The 19,341-nt window shown below is 46.1% G+C and overlaps 1 protein-coding gene across 4 annotated transcripts in view; it reads left to right on the top strand.

Moving 5' to 3' along the window:
* BBS4 (Bardet-Biedl syndrome 4) overlaps window positions 1–19,341 on the top strand; it is a 34,637-nt gene that overhangs the window by 13,737 nt on the left and 1,559 nt on the right. For 2 of the 4 annotated variants that reach the window (XM_041468884.1, XM_041468885.1), the window contains exons 3-15: window positions 2,279–2,358; window positions 4,961–5,024; window positions 5,788–5,846; window positions 6,401–6,473; window positions 7,947–8,000; window positions 9,346–9,473; window positions 10,944–10,998; window positions 12,056–12,124; window positions 13,458–13,610; window positions 13,720–13,891; window positions 14,473–14,542; window positions 17,186–17,327; window positions 17,701–17,908. In XM_041468884.1, the coding sequence (XP_041324818.1) occupies window positions 5,007–5,024; window positions 5,788–5,846; window positions 6,401–6,473; window positions 7,947–8,000; window positions 9,346–9,473; window positions 10,944–10,998; window positions 12,056–12,124; window positions 13,458–13,610; window positions 13,720–13,891; window positions 14,473–14,542; window positions 17,186–17,327; window positions 17,701–17,908 (1,201 nt within the window). In that variant the 5' untranslated portion in view covers window positions 2,279–2,358; window positions 4,961–5,006. Of the gene's footprint in view, window positions 1–2,278; window positions 2,359–4,960; window positions 5,025–5,734; window positions 5,847–6,400; window positions 6,474–7,946; window positions 8,001–9,345; window positions 9,474–10,943; window positions 10,999–12,055; window positions 12,125–13,457; window positions 13,611–13,719; window positions 13,892–14,472; window positions 14,543–17,185; window positions 17,328–17,700; window positions 17,909–19,341 lie in introns of all 4 variants that reach the window. The other 2 variants (XM_041468883.1, XM_041468887.1) reach the window with 2 other exon arrangements.

A 19,341-nucleotide genomic window follows, 5' to 3' on the forward strand; every position in this document is an offset into this window, starting at 1 on the left:
AATAGGCACAAAATGGTGAAGGATAGTTCAGTTCTGACTGTTAGTGGAATGTTGATGGATACATAGAGTTTGCAGTGTCTGTCCTTAAATCCCTACTTACAAAAGAAGGTGAGAAGTGCCCAGGTGTGTCAGGTTTGGTGTTTTATATCAAATAGTGACACCAGGAGATGCCAGGCAGGAAGGACACACAAGTCCAGCTGCTTTTATAGAATCCCAGACTGGTTTGGGTTGGAAAGGACCTTAAAGCCCATCTGATCCCACCCCTTGCCATGGGCAGGGACACCTTCCACTGGACCAGGGTGCTCCAAGCCCCATCCAGGCTGGTCTTGGACACTCCCAGGGATGGGGCAGAGCATTTCCAGCATCCCCAGGTGCTGTGTTTCTGTCACACCCTGGCACTGGTAATAACCTGCACAGGGAAGTAATTACAGAGGGTCAGTGAAATAGGTCGCCCCTGAATGGGCTTCAGATGTGAAATAGTGGGGTTTCAATCAATTTGTGGCTATTTAGGCAGCCTCTTGACTCTTCCCTTCATCCTTTAACTCTAAGAAGGACAAATGGGAAACATAAAGCTATCAGAAATCAATTAATCTGATCTGGCAACACGCTTATTAAAATGCCTTGCTTCCAAAGATCCAGATACTCCACAGCCGAGCAGAATTCAGGAATGTTTGGATCCCTGATCTGTGCATTTCTGTAAGCTTAGCCTGTTTGCATTACTCTTTTGTTTGGATTACTCTTTTGTGTGTTTGGATTACTTTTTTTGTTTGGATTGTGAGCTTTCTATTTGTTTTGGGGTAGTTGAACCTTCTTTAGAAGCTATTTGACCTTAAATTGCTAGTGTGCACATTTAATTCTCAGCTCTAATATAAATTTAGTTGGATATTCTGGAATTTAAAAAAGAAAAACCAAGAAAATGAGAATGGCTTCGTGAAATGTTTCCAAATTCAACAGCTGAAGGATGTTGGGTTTAGGAGCTCTGAGTGAAACTGGACTTGATGTGGGTTATGGGGGAGAGCCCGGTGTGCTCCAGAGGCGATTAAAGCTCAGCCATTCCAAAAGATAATTACACTTGGCACCTGCCTCCCGACGTGATCCAGCCCTTCCCCCTGCAGGGTTTTTCTTCACCTCTGATGGCAAAGGGCCCCTGGGCTCCCCAGTCTCACCTTGTGCTCTGTGCTGCTGGAGCTGAGCCAGCGTGTGCAGGGCTGGCTCTGCTCCGTGCCGTGCCCCAAAGCCTGGAGGAGCTGTCCCTGTGCTGTGTCCCCCCAGCTCTGCCCCAGCGCTCGCCTGGCTTTGCCTCTGTGCTCGTGTCACAATATTGACTTGCAAACACGGAGCTTTTGGGCCAGTTGCTATGGTTACCCCTCGGAATGGAGACTCCAGTCCCAGGCAATACATTCCCAGCCTTAATGAAATGCACAGCAGCGTGTTCAACTTGTAAACCCGACGTGAATATCGCTAAGCAACATCCATCCGTGATTTGCCATAATTACGGCTGCGAGCTGCACACCATTGAAATGCTGGAGCACAAGGCTTCCTCCTCCACTGCATCAAATGTTTTTCTGCAGTAGCTTCAGTCTCTCAGACCCGTGATGTTTCATAGTCCTTTCACAGATTCAAAGAACTAAGTTTGACCTCTTTAAATTATTCACACCTTCAGACCCCATCTCTCCAATCTCCTTTTGTGTTTATCTACTGTTTCCTGCTCATTCAGTCCCAGAAATTCATCTTAAAGACCTTTGATTTTTTGCCCTAGATTCAAAATGTGAATCCAACTCATTTCCTCCAAGCTGCTTCTTGTGTATTTGAAAAGATCCAATTCCTCCAACCAGTGTTGGTGTTGAATTAAAATGTGTGTGTGAAGCTGTTTACTTCAGGATCTGCTCCAGGAGGAGCTGATGCCTCAAGCCTTTTAGAATCCCAGACTGGTTTTGAGTTGGAAGGGACCTTAAAACCCATCTTGTTCCAACCCTGTGCCGTGGGCAGGGACACCTTCCAGTAGACCACCTTCCAGTAGGTGGAAGTTTTCTTCTTAGAGCTTTTATTTAATATCTATTCTGAACAAAGTATTTTATCCACAAGTTTGAGAAGTGGAATAAAACCAGGCCCTGTTTAGAAGTCCACACTCCAGCCTTCAAGTCAAATCATTAATTGCAATTGCAGTTCTTGAATTACTTGCCTTGTGCAGGCAATCGGGGTGGTTGGGAATATCTCTCCCACGTTCTCTGCTGCTCAGTCTGATTCCTTGTGTTTTGTGAATATTTTCCATGTACAGCACCAGAGCTGCCAATCCTAGAGAGGAAGAACTGGTTGATTTATCTGCTCTACGTCCGCAGAGACTACGAGGAGTGTAAGGTAAGAGCTGCCTTCAGAATGTGGGAATTATTTCACTGATACCATGAAAAGAACAGTTTTCTTGACAGTTTCCCAACCACCCTCTTTCCTGACTTCTTTTGGAATAAGGGGACCAAGAGAATACAGAAGTAAAATGACTTCAGTGTTCTCCAGTCCTTGACTACCTTCGGGATCTGAGAGTGCAGCTCTCTGGAGCAGTCAGGAGGTCAGGATGTCACTGGGAGGGGAAAAGTGGAAAGAACTGCAGGCCTCTGTTGTTCCAAGTGATGGATAGGGTTTTCCAAACTGATAATAACACAGTTCCACTGTGCAGGTTTCTTGATGGTACTACAGAGACACTATGAAAACACTAGAGTTGAGGGGAGCATTACTTCCAAGTGTAAATACAAAACATCCTGGTTACTCTTGAGCAAAATTGTCTCGTTTTACACATGATCCATGACATGCTCTAATTCATCTTGGGCTTGGTGAGCAGTTTGGAACTGGTTGTCTGGAATTATAATGGTAAGTGGACTAAGGAAATGGCAAATTATTATTTAACAGTGTGTTTTTCTGATAAAATGAACACAAGAAGATGATGCACCCATGGGCAGGAGGAGGGGACAAAAGTTGCCATTCTGATTCTGGCATGTGCAGCAAAGATCTAAAAAGACTTTTTGGCTTCTGAAACACCAGGTTGGTCAGGACTTGCCTCTGCTGGAGGGATCTTGGAGGTGCTTAGGAAACAGGCAAGCTGGAGGAATTTCATTTAGCTCTTAATTAACAGAGCCAGGAAGTTGTATCATTAAGTAATTTCCTCTCAGATCTTGGTTTGCATAGATAGAAACACAAGCTGGACTAGCCCTCAAAACAGAAAATTGTTTCCCTTTTTTGTGGGCTGACTGGTGCGATTCTGTGTGTTGATTGTTTGTGTGATGGGATGTGGAATCACAGAGTACAGAAAAGAAAAATATGTGCAGCTCAGGAAACCAGAGAAAATAACAAATGGATGATATAAAGGCAACACTGATGTGTCCATGTCTTCATCAGTCATGGAAGCAAGGAAATAGCAGGGGAAAATCGAGAGAAGACAGCTAATAAATACTCCTCTGCTTGGCAGACCAGCTTTCCTTTTCCTCAGAGCTCACAAAACTGCTTTTGCAGTAAAACTGGAAGATTCCAGGACAGTTTGGATGCTGTTAAAATCCATCAGTTTAGTCTCAGTAAGAAACAAGTGACCTGTTGTGTTAATTAATTTTGGTCTTTCCCGCTCAGTGCTTTGAAATGCTCCCTCTCTAACAGAGTTTTAAAATCTCCCATAGTTTTCAATGAACTAAAAGGCCATTAAAAACTATTTACTGACATCAACTCCCCAAAGTGAAGGCATTAAAGTGATTTTGACCCTTTCAATGCTGCTTGAGCAAGGTGCCAGGCAGACATCCCTGAGAGTCTGCAGCTGCAGCATCCCCTGGGATGACACTGAAACTGCTTGGTCTCCTGCCAGTTGTGTCTAAATTCTGTCATCAGCTCCTTAAATAAACTTTGGGGAAGAAATCTGGGATCTGAGATCATATTCTTTAGCTGAGGGCCTTTTGCTGTGGGACTTTTTAGGGTTTATAGAATTAATCAGATTTCTCTAAAAGATAGCTCTCTATTGCCCTCTCTTGCTCTGAGAATCCAGGTTTATGTAGATGGAACAATCCAGAGTATGGGAATTGAGTACAATGTTTTATAATCTGAGTACAATGTTTTATAATCATGCACTTTGTAAAGAGTTACATAGATAAATTAGCAGGTACAGATGAGAGAAGAGCAGCTCAGGCCTGTTCTTCCTTCCTCTTGTTACGAGTGAGGATTGTCAGTAAGAATTTTCCTTCTTCTCAACAGAATATCTTCTCAAGAATAACTTCCTCAGTAATAGTTTTTCTCCCATGTGCTGTATTTGAGGTTCAATTTTCAGGTTCTTCATTTCTGTTCATCTCAGAGGCAGGGGATGCTGGCACTGACCACACACATCTGAAATGCCAGATGAGCATCAGGTCCCTGCTCACCCAGATATTTATTCTTACCCCCTGTGTTCTTCCACTTCTGCACAAAAGAGGAATTTCAGAGCAGAAATTATGCTCTTGATTCCTGTCCAGAGTGTTCATCCTCCCAAAGGTGGGACCAGTTGTGACTGTGGAATATATCCAAGCTGCAGCCAGCCCACCCCAAACTGGGAGCTGTGGATGAAGCCAGCAAGAATTTACATTTTCATCAGGTTTTTTTCCCTGTTCACTCCTCATTTGTTCTTTTGGCTTTCATTCACTCAGCTGCAGTTTAATTTATTTCTTCACAAAGGGCCTGGAGTAGATACCCTTATCAGCAGAGGATGCTTTCAGAGATGCCTCCTGGCGTTTTCCCCAGGTAGTACCTAATTATCTTTGGGAATAGGAATGAACAGAGGAATACTAAAAGGGCCACAGTGTTCCTGGCACAGAGCTCTGTTGTGTGCACTGTGTGGTTGTCCCAGTCATGGTCCAGTGCCCTTGTTAGAGGTGGGGTTGTGGTTTTTGTGACTTGAACCAAATCTCTGGAATCAGCTTTGTTGAAATGATGTGAGTTTACAATTTTGTCCTTCCAGGCTGTCATCAAAGAGCAGCTCCAGGAGTCCCAAGGGCTCTGTGAATATGCTGTCTATGTTCAAGGTATGTCTGAAAATCTTTTTGTTAAAGCAGGTCATCCCTGATTTGAGATACAGAGAACAATGCAGGGGTTAAGTGAGGGAAACAGAATTGTTATATCAAAAACACATTTTTTCCCTCTGCTTGCTCCATTTAGTTTTGACATTTAGGATTTTCACATGAAATGTGAAAATTAAATGTCTTGTTTTCTCTGTATTTGTCATCAGTTCTTCTTTGGGTTATGGATTCCTGGCCCTCAGTGTGTTAGTATGAGTTTGCTTCTGTTACAGATGCATGTTTTCTGTTTGTTACCCACCCCAGGTGATCACTGTCTCGCTCCTTGCTCTAAGGATGGTATTCTTCTTCCTGCCCTGCCCTCTGACCCCTAAAAAATGTCTCCCAAAATGTGACATTCCAATTCCAAATGCCATGGTGGGGGACAGTGGAGATTTGCTGGCAGGGGCTGAAGAGGCTAGGGTGGGGAGAAATCCAGACTGCATCTGTACAAGCAACTGCCCGAGGTTTAAAGCTTAAAGCTTTTGTTCTGACCCCTGAATTTCTCCAGGCACACAGAGTCCTGCCCTCAGACACAAAACTGTGGGTGCTGCAGGAGGGGAAAGCACCAGAGGAGCGTTGATGTGATAGATCTGTACTCTCCCTTCTTTCCCTGCTGTCAGAGGCACGTTTTTCCTGCTGAGAATGGATTCATTTCCCTGCTGTATGTTGTTTTACAGCTTTGATATTTCGCTTGGAGGGGAAAATTCAAGAATCTCTTGAACTTTTCCAGACATGTTCCATTCTGAACCCTCGAAGCGCTGACAACCTCAAGCAGGTGGCACGATCCCTGTGAGTGGTGTTTTATTTGTTGTTTCTCTTGGATTTGCCACCCAGGACCTTCCATGCTTTGTTTTTCTCTTAGGCTGCTTAATTCCAGACATGTTTCCTCCTTATCAACACTTGGCTTGGCTTCCAGAAGCGTGGGTTGTTCTTTAAGCAGAATATCTGTTATCTGCCTGGCTGCTGTTGTGTTTTCTTTTTCTTTGGGCTTCAGGCAGAACGGTGATACTGATTTCAAGGTCCAGAGCTACAGGTGCTGACCTGAGCTGGGCAGGTTTGCCCTACAGACCCTGTTCTGTTGCTGAATGTTGTGTTAGGGCATCTGTCTCTTTCTTTGTAGACAAAAGCAGGCTGCAGAGCCTGGGCATTCATTCCTTACATCCCCAGTAGTGTCAGGATGGATGACCTTGGTCCTGAGAGGGAGCAGTGCTGAGATTGTAAACTTCTCCTGCAGACCTCTGGAGCTGCAGCACATAAGATAATTTCTCACTGGCAAAGGTGATAGTGGCTGCACAGCAGGGTCTGAAAACAGGAAAGATATAAGAACTGCAATCCTTTTGCAGGTTTCTCCTGGGGAAGCATAAGGCAGCCATCGAAGTGTACAATGAAGCAGCAAAACTCGATGAGAAGGACTGGGTGAGTGTTCAGGGAGTTGCAGATCCTTGTAATAGCTGCAAACTTGTCCTAAACCAAGGTGAGCTCACACTGCCTGTGGTCTGAGCCTGGTTTGGATCACAGGAGCCAAATCCCACACCTCGGGGCAAATCCCTGGCTTGGGGCACAGAGAATTGAGCCGTGTGTTGAAACTTTGCCAAGGATCAGTTTTAACATAACCACATCTGTGCTTTAAGGGAAATATGGGGAGAGTTTGGAAACTTCAGTTATTAAAACTTGCTTGAGTAATTGGGAAAGTTTTTGTAATGCAAAACATTGTTGAAAATACACGAGCAGTGATTAAATTAGCTCTTCTGTATAAAAAGACAGAAAGAGAGAAAGAGCATTGAAAAGGGAAGGGTGTGACAGTAGTTGGGGGAGAGGCCATCCCTTGCAGCCTTCTGCAGGTGCCTGTTTTGCCTGCAGAAGTGTTTCTAAAGTAGGCTTGCAATGTGTGAGCTCATTCCTTTGTTTGTCAGTACATCCAAAATTCAGGATACGAAGATAGCTTTGGTGTTATCCAAATTACGCTGTGCCAGACAACTCAGAAACCTTTTGTATCACAAGTCTTTTTTCCACCTGCGTTTGCAGTGCTTGGCATGCTTGTAACCCTATTTACAACCCAGCAGGCAGATGCCAGTGGGTATTTTGATTAGTTATTCCCCATTCCTGGCTCAGCACTGGAAGCAGAATCTGACTGTGCTCTTCCCTCATTCTACAATCTGCAGCAGCCTGGAGTCACTAATTCAGTTCTGCACAGCTGGAGAGGCTGCGTGGAGGAAAACAGGTTGATGGGGAAGTAAGAGAGTTTCCAAAGGTCAAGGCTGTCTAAGCTGATGAATCAGTGAAATGCTCACCAGAATAAAATAAGAAATTGGGAGAACCTTGCTTTTCAGGGATATGCTGGGGTGGGGAAAGTGCCTTGTGTGTTAAACTGTGGGTGAGGAGTTAGGGGCAGGGATGCTCCCTGCAGTGTCACCAGAGTGTTTAGCATCCCTAAGGGATCTCCCTACCCTGTGCAAAATTGTTTAGGATGCCAGAGGGATATCAGATATTCCAGTGCTCAAGTTGTGTTTTGGAAAATTAAGCACATCTTCCAGTTCTGTCCAGCTGGGTTGGACACTGTGCATATCCTACAGCCAAACTGAGTCACCCATGATGGCAGCAAGTTTTAGAGGGTGACACCATGATGAAGAAACCAGTCTGTGCTCCTTGTTCTCTGAAAACAAGATGTCTGATGTCTCAAAAGAGATTTGCAATTTCTGTGGTTTTTGTCTCAGTGGACTGTAAAGTTTTGTGTACAACCCCACTTAAGCTCTGTAGGTGCCTGAAGTAACTGGAATTTATAGATTTACTTGCTCTAAAAAGCAAGAAGGGTGTGGGCAGTCAGGGCTCTCCTTCTCTGGGTCAGTGTTGTCAGATTTTATTTAATGCCTTGTGCTTTTTTTCATGCAGGAGATCAGCCACAACCTGGGTGTGTGCTACATGTACCTGAAACACTTCAACAAGGTAATGTCAGTGGGAAGCAAGGAAGCATCCCAGAAATTTCACTGTCTTTGATAGCTTGAAATGGATCATTTGCAGCAAGAGGTATCAAGAAAGTTTTTTGCTTCAGTGTTTTGTTTCTGGGAGCAAAGGTTTGTGAGCTGTCTCTGTTTCCATTTGTGTGTTGAATTACTTTGAGTCAGCTGCAAGTCATTGAGGTTGTGTAATGGGAGATCAGCCTGTGGCACGGCCAGAGGCTTTTTCTGAAATCTAAGATTTTTCAGAGAACATTTCTGGTTTTAAAGGGAATGTTTGAGAAACCTCAAACTAGACAGAAAATGGGCTATGCTCCAATAAGAGCTGCTTCTGTGTCTGAGCCCTTTAAAGGCAGACCCAGGAACACTGCTGGCTTTGTAGGAGCAGCAATCCAGGTCCATCCTCTTGAAGCAAGAGAAGGGTGATGGTAAAACCCCAAACCATTTCCCCAGCTCAAACTGCTGCACCTCATGCAGAGAGTTCCTGAAGGAAACCTCAGCTCCTCGGATCTGGCAGGACTCAGAGGGAAAGAGTTATGGGGTTGTTTCCTGGAGGTGCAGCAGGTCCTTTTTTCCTCTGTGGGAAGGTTTTGTTCCTGTGTCTTTTGAATTACACCTGGAGTTAGTAAAGGAGTTTTGGAGTTTGAAATGCAGTTTTATTCCCAGGTCTAAGTGTGCCATTCCCAGTTCCTCACTTAACCATGAGCTGTCTCTGATCCAGCTACACTAAGGGAAAAACCAACATTTAGACCCTTTTTGTTCCCAGTGTGGCCCAGCTCCTCCCTGCTGCTCTTGCTGGTGGGGTGCTGTGGCCCTTGCAGTAAACCCCAGCTGTGCTCCCTGTTCAAGACATCCCTGTGAAAAAACAGCCTCTGGAGAGTGGGTTCACACTTGGGATTTGTTGTCTGTACCAACACCTTCCAAACTGGGACCTGCTCACACCTCCACTGAGATTTTCACTTCCTGACTGCTGGAATAAGCATTTTAAGGAAGAATAAGCTGCAAAGTATCAGTTACCCAACAAATCCAGGGCATCCCTCAAGCCAAACAAACTCAAATCCAGGAGCAGGCCCGTGCTCATCCCCTCCTTGGGAGGCCATTGCCTCTTGCTTGGCTGGAAGGTGTTGCCTTTTACTGCCCCTAAAAGCATGTGGCTGCTGGTGCAGAGCTTGTTCCAAGGATTAGCTGGGCTGGGGTTTGTGTTCTCCAGGTGCAGAGGATGATTGTTGGCTGTCCTCCTTCCCTGGCTGTTGGGGATTGCTCATGGACTATTGCTGTGCTGAGGGCTCTGTAATAATTTACTATTTTTTTATTCTCTCTGGTTGTGTTTTTAGGCACGGGACCAGCTCAACAATGCCCTGGAGCTCAACAGACACGACCTGACCTACATGATGCTGGGCAAAATTCACCTCTTGGAGGGGGAGGTGGATAAAGCCATTGAAGTATATAAGAAAGCTGTAGAGTAAGAAATATCCCTTTTTTCCATCTGCCCATTCCCATCCTATGCCAGGAGAAAATTGATTGGTGTCCCAGATCTGAATTGAGGCCATGATTAAAAAGCTAATGGTAATTACAGGGGCTCTGAGCAAAGCTGGCACTTCCAAGCACTTCAGCTGTCTCAGATCCTGCTGACAGTGTGGCAGGGAAGAAGGGAGCTGTTGGAAGAGCTGCCAGAAAAAAATGGAATAACAAATGGACAGAGATGCCTGGGAGCAAAGTGATCCAAAACTGACTTCATCCATCCCAAAGGTTTATCTCCCAAAACAATGTAACCCTGACTGTCCATCCAAAATCCCTGCCTGGGTGTCACTTGCAGCTTTCCCTCAGAGCAGTTTGTGGCTGAGGAAATGTGCTGGTGCATAGGGAGATTCTCCCATCCCAGCACTGCTCCTCAGTGCCCACCTATCCTTGTTTTAGGGCATTTCCAAGCCTTGCTAATGCTTTCAAATGTGGCTTTGCCATGGAGGCCAGCACTAGAAAGAAAATCAGGAGTGTGTTGGGAGCCACAGGGGTATTGTTGCAGTGTTTGGTTACATGTCTGCCTTTGCTGCTGCCTCAGGGTGGGTGGGGTTGGGCAGGCATTTGGGCTAATCTAGAATGTTTATTACGTAAATAATCCTTGCTAAGCATCTTACCAGGTTTATATTCTTATCCTGGTGCTCCCCTGCCCTCCTTTCTTCTTCATTCCTGTTTATTCCTGGGGTTTTTTTGTTCTCATCTGCCTATGACATTTTTCTTGCTGTTTCCAGCTCCAGGATAGTCTGTTATTCCTTGTTTATATTCCACCAGGCACAGGTGGTTTTGTTGTGGTTGAAGTTTAGAGGTGCCAGTGTGAGTGTGCAGATCAGATTTTTTTTAAGTCTTGGTAGCAGGGACTTAAAAACTGTCTTCTGTTGAGGTGAGTGAGACCACAAATTGTGTCTCTCTCTGCTTTGTCCTTTTTCGTTGTGGTTTCCATCCTATTTATTTGTAAACTTTTTATAAGGTGAATTAAAATTCTGATGAGGAGTGTGTAGGATCCATCAGGAATGCTGAGGATTGCTTGTCCTACATGGCCCAAGAGGCTTAGGATGGATGGATTTACAGGGTGGTTTATGAGAGACAATGGAAAATCTCATTTTGTATTTCCAGGTCACTGATTCAGACTCACTTTGAAGCTTAACAAAACCACATTATCTTATTATGTGTCCAGATGTATTTCACAGAGCCTTGTGCCTTCCCACCAATACCAGAAGATATTTGTGTAGATGAGGTGTGATGCTATTCAAAGGAAGTGCCCATGATGGCAGTTCTAATATTTGTTTTTAATAATACCTATTTAATTTCCTGGATTGATACACCAGTAATGTAGCATCAGAATTCCATGTTCTATTTTCACCCTGTTCTAGAAGGGCTGAAAAGCAAACCCAGCCCTTTGGCTTTTGTGTTCCAGGTTTTCTCCAGAAAACACAGACCTCCTCACAGCTCTGGGCCTACTGTACCTGCAGGTACTAAATGCTGTTACTGTTACAAAAACTTAATTATTGTCAATATAACCGTGTTGGATTTTTTATAGAGTTAATTTCTATCCACCTTCCCATTGCTTGCACACATTTCTCTACCGACTGCATTTAACAGGACAGAACTTGCTTTTCTGTATCTTGTCTTTGCTGCTAAAAGCAAGCTGATTCCCTGGACCAGAGCCAGAGCAGGAATTCTGTTTGGCAACAGCCCTAACTCTGTTATAAATCCTCCAAGTATAACAAAACATGACTAGTCATTACCTTGCTTCTGCAGCAGGAGTCTTGCAAGTTATCCTGAAAAAGCAGCCATGAAATTGTGAGTGTTAATGCACCATAAAGGAGAATCAGAATCAATTTAAATAACAAAGGTGTGCTTATCCTTGTGTCTGTGAAATGGATGGGAAGGGCTGGATTATTCCAGAAGCTGGCTTCCCAAAGAGTGAGCAAGCAAAGAAGAATAGGCAGTAGTGCTTGAAACGGAGAGGAGGCCCCTGAGCTGCTCTGAGGGGAAATGAGACGAGCTTTAGGTGAACTCAATTGAAACCACAAAATCACAGGATGGCTTGGAAGGGACCTTAGAGCTTATCTGGGTGCAGTCTGTAGGATTTCATATATGGCCACAGTGATGCCCACTAACACCTTCAGTGCATGAGAAGACAAGGGGAGGGAAGTGCCCTGAACAGGAGAGCCCTGGGGAGTGAGGAATTTGTGGTGAGGGACTTGGGGATGTGCAGAGTAGCAGTTTGTAGCCTGCTTTCTAGGTTAGAGAAAGTTAGCAGAGACCTGTGAACCCAGAGCTCATTTGTGGTTGGGTCAGAGCAGTGACTCCAGCCAAGTCAAATTCTTAAGAATCTGTTCTGTGAATTATGAAACAGGAACATGTGTGTGTAAATGTAATTTCTGGTTCAGTCAGAAAGGTGAGTTTTACAGTGTTCACACTTTTCTGACTGAACCAGAAATTCTGGTGCCCACAAAGCCTGTATTTTCCTTCTTAACTCCCCTTATTGCTGAATTTCTGATGCTTATGTACTTCTTTTCCCAGACTGGGGAGTACCAGAAGGCTTTTGAACACCTTGGAAATGTGCTTACCTACGATCCAGGCAACTACAAGGTAGGGTGAGGAGTGGAAGTGACCCAGCTGAACCATGAGGGGACACCTCCTAAAGCTAATCTCAGTGTCAGAGCTCTGCCATCTGCATCTGGGGCCTGGAGAGGCTGGAAAGGATCCTGCCCACTGAGCCTTTTGTGAAATATATTTCTGGGATGTTTCCCTGGGTGGGGAGTTGGGTGTGTGTGGAGGTAGGGAAAGGGAAGGAGGCAGAATGTGGGATGTTAAATTGATCCCTCTGGTTTTTAATCTGAAGTTACACCAAAGCCAGATGGAATTTACTTTGGAAGGAAGGTCTTCTGGATTTTAAAAATCCCAGAAGAGCTGTGCCAGGTCCCTTGTGGTCCAAGTGATACTGCATTTTATTATTCTTCCATCTGCTGATAGCCTGTGCTTCCAGCTGCTGTGTGCATTTCCTTGGCTCTGGCCTGGAAGGCTGAGCTTGGTGTCTGGGTTCCATTCCTCGTTGTGGAACTGCTTCCCTTTTTAGGGCTGTTACTTAATTTCTCTCCTTTTTTTCCCTGTTAGCGATGCAGAGCATTGAAATGTGTGGTTGACAAACATGAATTGTTGTGAAAACACCTTTACACTTACGAATTTTACTTGTCACTGTGAAATCTTAAAAAGGACTTAACTAGTGTGGTTTAAATATAGTGTGATGTACTCACTTCCTTTTTTTTTTCCCATGCATATTGCCATTAATTTGCAGTATCAGCCAGTCAGCATGAACTAGGAGAGCTATGCTGCATGTCTTGCTTGAGTACATTTTACTCCCCATTTAACTTGCACCAAAACTACTTCTTGTGCTTGGTAAAATAATCTGTTAGTGCACAGATCTTTTCAGAGGCTCAGACTCTAAGAAATACTTCTGTCAGCCCAAAAGATACCCTAAACATTTGCAATGTTGTGTTGCAGTACTTGTGGAATTATAGGCTCACAGAATGGTTTGATTTGAAAGGAACCTTAAAGCCCATCCTGTTCCACCCCCTGCCATGGACACCTTCCCACTGTCCCAGGGTGCTCCAAGCCCCATCAGCACAGCCTGGACACTTCAGGAATGGGGCAGCCACAGCTTCTCTGGGCAAACTCATTTCTGAGACAGTTATAATTAAAACAGTGCAGGGAGAAGCAGACTCAGGTTTGTTCCTCACCCTGTGTTCTGCTCTGTGGTGGGAGATTCCAGAATCCCCATCTGCTCCCACTGTTGGTCTTGGCAGTCCTTAGAAGTGAAATGGTTGTTCCTGGGATGGTTTTAGTTTAATCATTTTGTCCTCTCGTGTTCTTGCTGTGTCTGAGCAGATGGGGCTGTGATGGGTCACTGTTGTCTTGTCCCCAGGCCACCCTGGCTGCTGGCAGCATGATGCAGGCCCACGGCGATTTCGATGTTGCCCTCTCCAAGTACAAGGTGGTGGCCAGCAGTGTTCCTGAGAGCCCTCCACTCTGGAACAACATTGGCATGTGCTTCTTTGGGAAGAAGAAATACGTGGCAGTAAGTATCCAGTTTCCATTTATTCTGCCATCTGCATTCAGTTTCATGCAAGCACAAGTTTCCTGTCATGTGGAGGCTGTTCTAGCACATTTATCCCTTTTTTCCCAAGGCTGTCAGCTGCCTAAAGAGGGCAAACTACCTGGCTCCCTTTGACTGGAAGATCCTGTACAACCTGGGCTTGGTGCACCTCACAATGCAGCAGTATGCCTCAGCCTTCCACTTCCTCAGTGCTGCCATCAACTTCCAGCCCAAGATGGCAGAGCTCTACATGCTCCTGGCAGGTATGGCATGCTCCCTGTCCATCCCTCTTGGGAACACCACAGCACAGACAGCAGGTGTGGGGTGAAGTAGAGAAACATGCCATAAAGGCTTTCTCTCTAGGGAAATAGAAGGGAAAACTGCAGTCAGATCCACATTAAACATTGGAAAAGACTTGACACATGTGAGACTGGGTTTGGGTTGCCTAAGGAGTGGATGTGGGTTTCCAGCACTGGATATTTTTGGGATGAAATGAGATAAACATGTCAGAACTCACATTGTAGGGTTAGATGGGATATTGGGAAGAAATCCTTCCCTGGCACAGGTTGCCCAGAGGAGCTGTGGCTGCCCCTGAATCCCTGGAAGTGTCCAAGGCCAGGCTGGGCAGGACTTGAAACAATCTGAGATAGGGGAAGGTGTCCCTGTCCATAGCAGGGTTGAGACTAGATGGGCTTTAAGGACACTTCCAACCCAGGCCATTCCATTCAGTAGGATTAATCCTGGCAGCAGTCCAGAATCCTGCTGACACCTATTTTATGACATTCAGAATTGTCCTAAAAATCAGCTGCTTGTGAAACATCTCCTCCTGTGTGCTTTGGTGCAGTTGCTCTGACCAACCTTGAAGACATCGAGAACGCCAAATGTTCCTATGAGCAAGCTGTGGCCTTGGACAAGTAAGTCTTTGTCAGAGCTGTCTCTTGTTTGGGCTTGCTTTGCCTCACTGCACCTCATTCCCTTTGCCTCTCACTGTACCTCGACCCTCAATGGTTTGTAGTAGGGAAATACTTTTATTCTCGTAGCTGTGCAAGTGACAGTGTTAAAACTTTTTTTTTTTTTTTTAAATTCAAGTCAGCTCTGAAAAATGAGAGAGGATTTTATTTCAGAGCAACCCAGAGCTGTTTTTTGTTTTGCTGTTTGGTTAGTGAGTCAGTGGTGATGACTTTGGATGCCAGTCCTCTTTTGGTGAATGTTTATACACAGTGGAGCAGATTGAATAGAAGAAAACATGTTTTTTAACTGAAAGTTTGAGCACAGTGCAGAGCAGTGAGATGTCTGGGGTAAAGCCTGTTCTAAATTGGGCACAGGGAAGATTTTAGCTGGGAGAATGTGCAAGAAGTTTGTATAAAGCAAGTAAAAGGGCAGCTCCTTCATTAAGAACATCTGTGTTTGCAGTCGAAGTCTTAAAATCAGAGCACTTGGTTTCAGAAATGTTAAGCTGAACCTCAGAGTATGTCATCATTTCAGGCACAAAATCAAAATTACCTCATATTTATTAATAGTTTTGTTTCTGTCCCCAGTTTACTGTGAATATTTGCACACTTAGACCTACCAGCACTCCTGAGCCCAGAGTCTGTCTGCAGGTGACAGAGCAGTGCCAAAAGCACTTTTATCTGCAGGGGCCACACAGCGTGGTGGTGGATGGGACACCAGGATAAATTCTATAAATTCTGGGGATAAATTCTCTGTGAGGGTGGGCAGGCTCTGGCACAGGGTGCCCAGAGCTGCTGTGGCTGTCCCATCCCTGGAAGTGTCCAAGGCCAGGTTGGATGGGGCTTGGAGCACCCTTGGCTAGTGGAAGGTGTCCCTGCCCATGGCAGGGGGTGGCAATGGATGGGCTTTAAGGTCTTTTCCCACCCAAACCATTCCATGAATCTATTCCTAATCAGCTTTCCATGCCTAGCAAGGCAGGACAGGACCTTAAAGGCAGCTCAGACTACTTAGTCAGGATGTTGTCTGCTTTGCTCAAAGAGAAGGAGCAGTAAATCAGCTCTACAACTTTGCCCAAGTATTTGGCACTTGGGCAATGCTCCAGCTCTATGGTCTGACCAGGAAAATAAACCCTCATCAAAGCAAGAATGAATTCCCACTGCCAGGGCCTGCTGGGGGGAACATCCAGACTGTGAGGCTGAATCTGTGTCCCCATAAGTTTCCTTTGCTGGTGTGTTCTGAGCTGTTTGGGATGAAGGTGGTTGGTTTCCATCACCAGGAATGTTTTTGTAGTGGCCTGGGTGCCATGCTGGGGTTGGAATGGAAATAACTTGGAAAACTCTTTAGAAAAATGTGTTCCACTCCTGGTTCTGGCTTGTGACTGTCCTTTCTGTGGGTATTCAGCTATTGATTTTTCTCTGACTGTCATATTGCTTCTCAGCTCTTGAAGGCAGTGAAATAGCTGCATCAGGTTCAATTAATTTTAAAACTGGCTGTTCCCAGGACTGTCTGATCTCCTCAGTGTTTTGGTAAAGACTGGGAGGAGGGCTTCTGCTGTGGTGAGCTCAGCATTCCAGTTTCCTAGTTAAAGGAGAAGCCATGGTTATAAATGCAGTGGGCTTTCTTCTAAGAGTTGCCTTCCTTGCACTGGGATGGAGAGTCACCAGGACTGGAGAGTCAGGGCCTGCAGGTTACACTTCATTTGTTGTCCAGTGCAAACAGGATCCTTCCCTTCTGCATTGCTCCAGAGGATGTTCCCTCTGCCTTGGCCATGGATGGTTCCAGTTATCCCAGCCATGCTCCAGGAGAGGGCACCAGTCCCTCACTCACATTTCTTGTCAACCCACGGAGCATCAGAGCATCCCTGCCTGGCCTGGCTGCAGGGATGCTCCTGTGGGGTGCACACAGGGAGCTGTGAGCAGGCAGAGCTGGCTCTCCTGGAAAGGGTTAATGTATCCCAGTGAAGGAGATGGATGGTTTGGGAAATGAGAGTGTATGAGCAGTTCTGCCTTGTGAAATCTTCATTCAGGAAGGGAGGCAGGAGCGTGCAGGTGCCTGTGTTCACCTGTAGCAGTACTTGCTGTTGTGTGTGGTTTTGCTGGGGTAGAAGAGAGAGGAGGTGAGGAAATGAATTGTAAACAGCACATTCTGTGTTGTGTCAGGTTATAAAATAGAACCCAAGAGCAGGGCTCTGTTGCACTGCCTGTCCCATGATGAGCTGCTCTCCTGCAGACTGGGAGTGCTGGGAGAGTCTGAGGTAAATCAGAGAAAGATCATGTGTCTCAGTGTGACAAAAACCCCATCACTGTGAGGCTGGGGACCAGAGAGTCCCAGGATTGCCCCCAGGTGCACAGAACTGGCTGCTGAAGGGAGGGAGGCAGTGGGGGGTGTTTCTGTTGTCACCCCCACCCAGGGCCTTTGCAGAGCCCAGCACTGGGTCTGTCATCAGAGAGGGTTCAGCCGTGCTCCCAAAGGACTTTGGCTGTAGCCTCTCTGTTGGTGCCAGGCAATGAGGTGTGTCCAGCTTTGCTTGGGCACACCTTAGCATTACTGCAGCCAGGATAAGTGCTCCCTCAGGAAATGTGATGCATCCCATGTGTCTGCTGCAGGTGCAACCCCCTCATCAACCTGAACTATGCTGTCCTGCTCTACAACCAGGGCGACAAGCAGGGGGCCCTGAGCCAGTACCAGGAGATGGAGAGGAAGGTCACCATGGCCAGGGAGAGCAGCACGCCCGACTTCGACCCTGAGGTTTGTGCCTGGGCTCAGGAGCCACCCGAGGGCAGGCAGCAAATGAGGAGGAGGTTTCACTTTGAGTCCAGTTATTAGGAAGAAATTCTGCTGATGAGATTTTCCAAGCAGAGCGAGCGCCTGCTGAGAGGTGCTCACTTCCTTTCTGCTCTTTGAAGCCCAGTTCTTCAATCAATACACAGCAAGACAAGATTCCCTCTTAATGAAGGGACTGAATTAGTGGAGATGTTTCCCCCAAGTTTGGCTACACCAAACTGTAGCCAGCTCTCCACAGATCTTTTCTTGTAGTTTTTTTTTTTATGGTGTTGTTGACTTTATTGTTATCTGAAGTGTCCCTGCTTACGGTGCTCTTCTCTTTTTGCTTCTCGAGAAGATGGTGGAGATGGCCCAGAAGATGGGGGCTGCCCTGCAGGTCGGGGAGAGCCTGGTCTGGACCAAGCCTTCTAAAGAGTCCAAATCCAAGCAGAAAGCTGCTGTGTCAGGGAAATCCAGCTCTCAGCAGCCTTTGGGCTCCAACCAGGCCCTGGGTCAAGCCATGTCCTCTGCTGCAGGATATGGGAAAACCATGCAGCTCCCCCCAGGTACGTCTCCTCTGCTGTTCTTTCAAGTATAGATGTGGGAGAGAAGAAAATAAATCTCTCTTCCCTTTGGAAGAGTTACAGCACCTGTTTGGGAAGGGATTGACTCGCTCACACAGCAGTGAGGGCAATATTTGGTGATAACTTTCCCAGATTTCTAAGCTCAGGAAGATGCTCTGTGTAGTGTCACTCTCCTGCTTTTGCAGGGATGTGGGATGCTGGGAAAGTTTCCCTTCCTGTCTGAGCCTCAACAGGGAAGATTCCATGAGATAGCATGAGGTTGTGTCTTGCTCTGGAAAGGAAGCAGTTTCAGCAATCAGACCTCTTGCCTTTCTTTGCAAGAGCCCAGGAGCTGCCTTGCACAGAGGCTGCTGCAGAGAAGGGAAAAGATGAACAATTTTCCAAAGTACTTCCATCATTTTTCTGACAGTGATCCTGCAGCTGGATTGCTCCAAAGCTGCCCATCCTTGCAGGTGTTGCTGGATTTAGTGGGACTGAGGGTTCTCAGGAGGTGGTGTGAGCCTTTGCAGGCTCGGCCCATCACTGTATGTGCTGGGGCTGGGTAGGAGCAACTCCTGAGCCATTCCAAGGCTGACCTCCTCTCACCCCTCAGCTTCCAGGGAGGAATGCACTGGAGATGTTGCTCGTTGTGATGATTTTCTGTCACTCTCAGTTTTGTTGCCTGTGGACTGAACCAGGAGAGTGGTTGTGTAATCCAGGCCTCTTTCTTTGGCATCCCTAAGGACCCGTTCCATTTCTCACACATGGAATAAACTTTCCATGCAGGGAAGACTTAGCCAGAAAATCTGAAAAATAAAACACACCAGGGTTTAAAGTGTACCTGAAGGACTTAATTACCCAGATCAGAGAAGGGAGCTGGTTCATAACATCAGTTGGCACCTTAAATGTAAGTGTAGAAACAGCTTGTGTCCTGTTGTGATTTAATTCTGTAAGTAGCTACTTTAGCTGCCTGGAAACTCTCCCCATATTTGCTAAAGCTGTGAAGTGAAAACAACACTTTGGTTGGGGCTCCAGCTTGAGCATTAACCAGCTTCAGTGGAACTGGAAGTGGCATTTCCCTGTGAGGTGGTGAGGTCCTGGCACAGGGTGCCCAGAGCAGCTGTGGCTGCCCCTGGATCCCTGGCAGTGCCCAAGGCCAGCTTGGATGAGGCTTGGAGCACCCTGGCACAGTGGAAGGTGTCCCGTGGCAGAGGATGGAATGAGATGGGCTGTAAGGCCCTTCTCAACCCAAACCATTCTGAAATTTGTGATTCTAGAAAATGTTTTCCCTTCTAGAGCATGAGTTAACTCCTACATTTGTACGAATTCTGACAGCTGAGAGACTGTACCTGAGCTTCCTTCCAGCAGTACTTCAGGCACTGTCAGGTCTGGATAACTCAGTGTCAATAAACCAATGTTAGGCAGAAGGAATCTGA

This window comes from Pyrgilauda ruficollis, unplaced genomic scaffold, assembly GCF_017590135.1.
Source record: "Pyrgilauda ruficollis isolate IOZ18807 unplaced genomic scaffold, ASM1759013v1 scaffold23, whole genome shotgun sequence".
NCBI classification, from domain to species: Eukaryota; Metazoa; Chordata; class Aves; order Passeriformes; family Passeridae; genus Pyrgilauda; species Pyrgilauda ruficollis.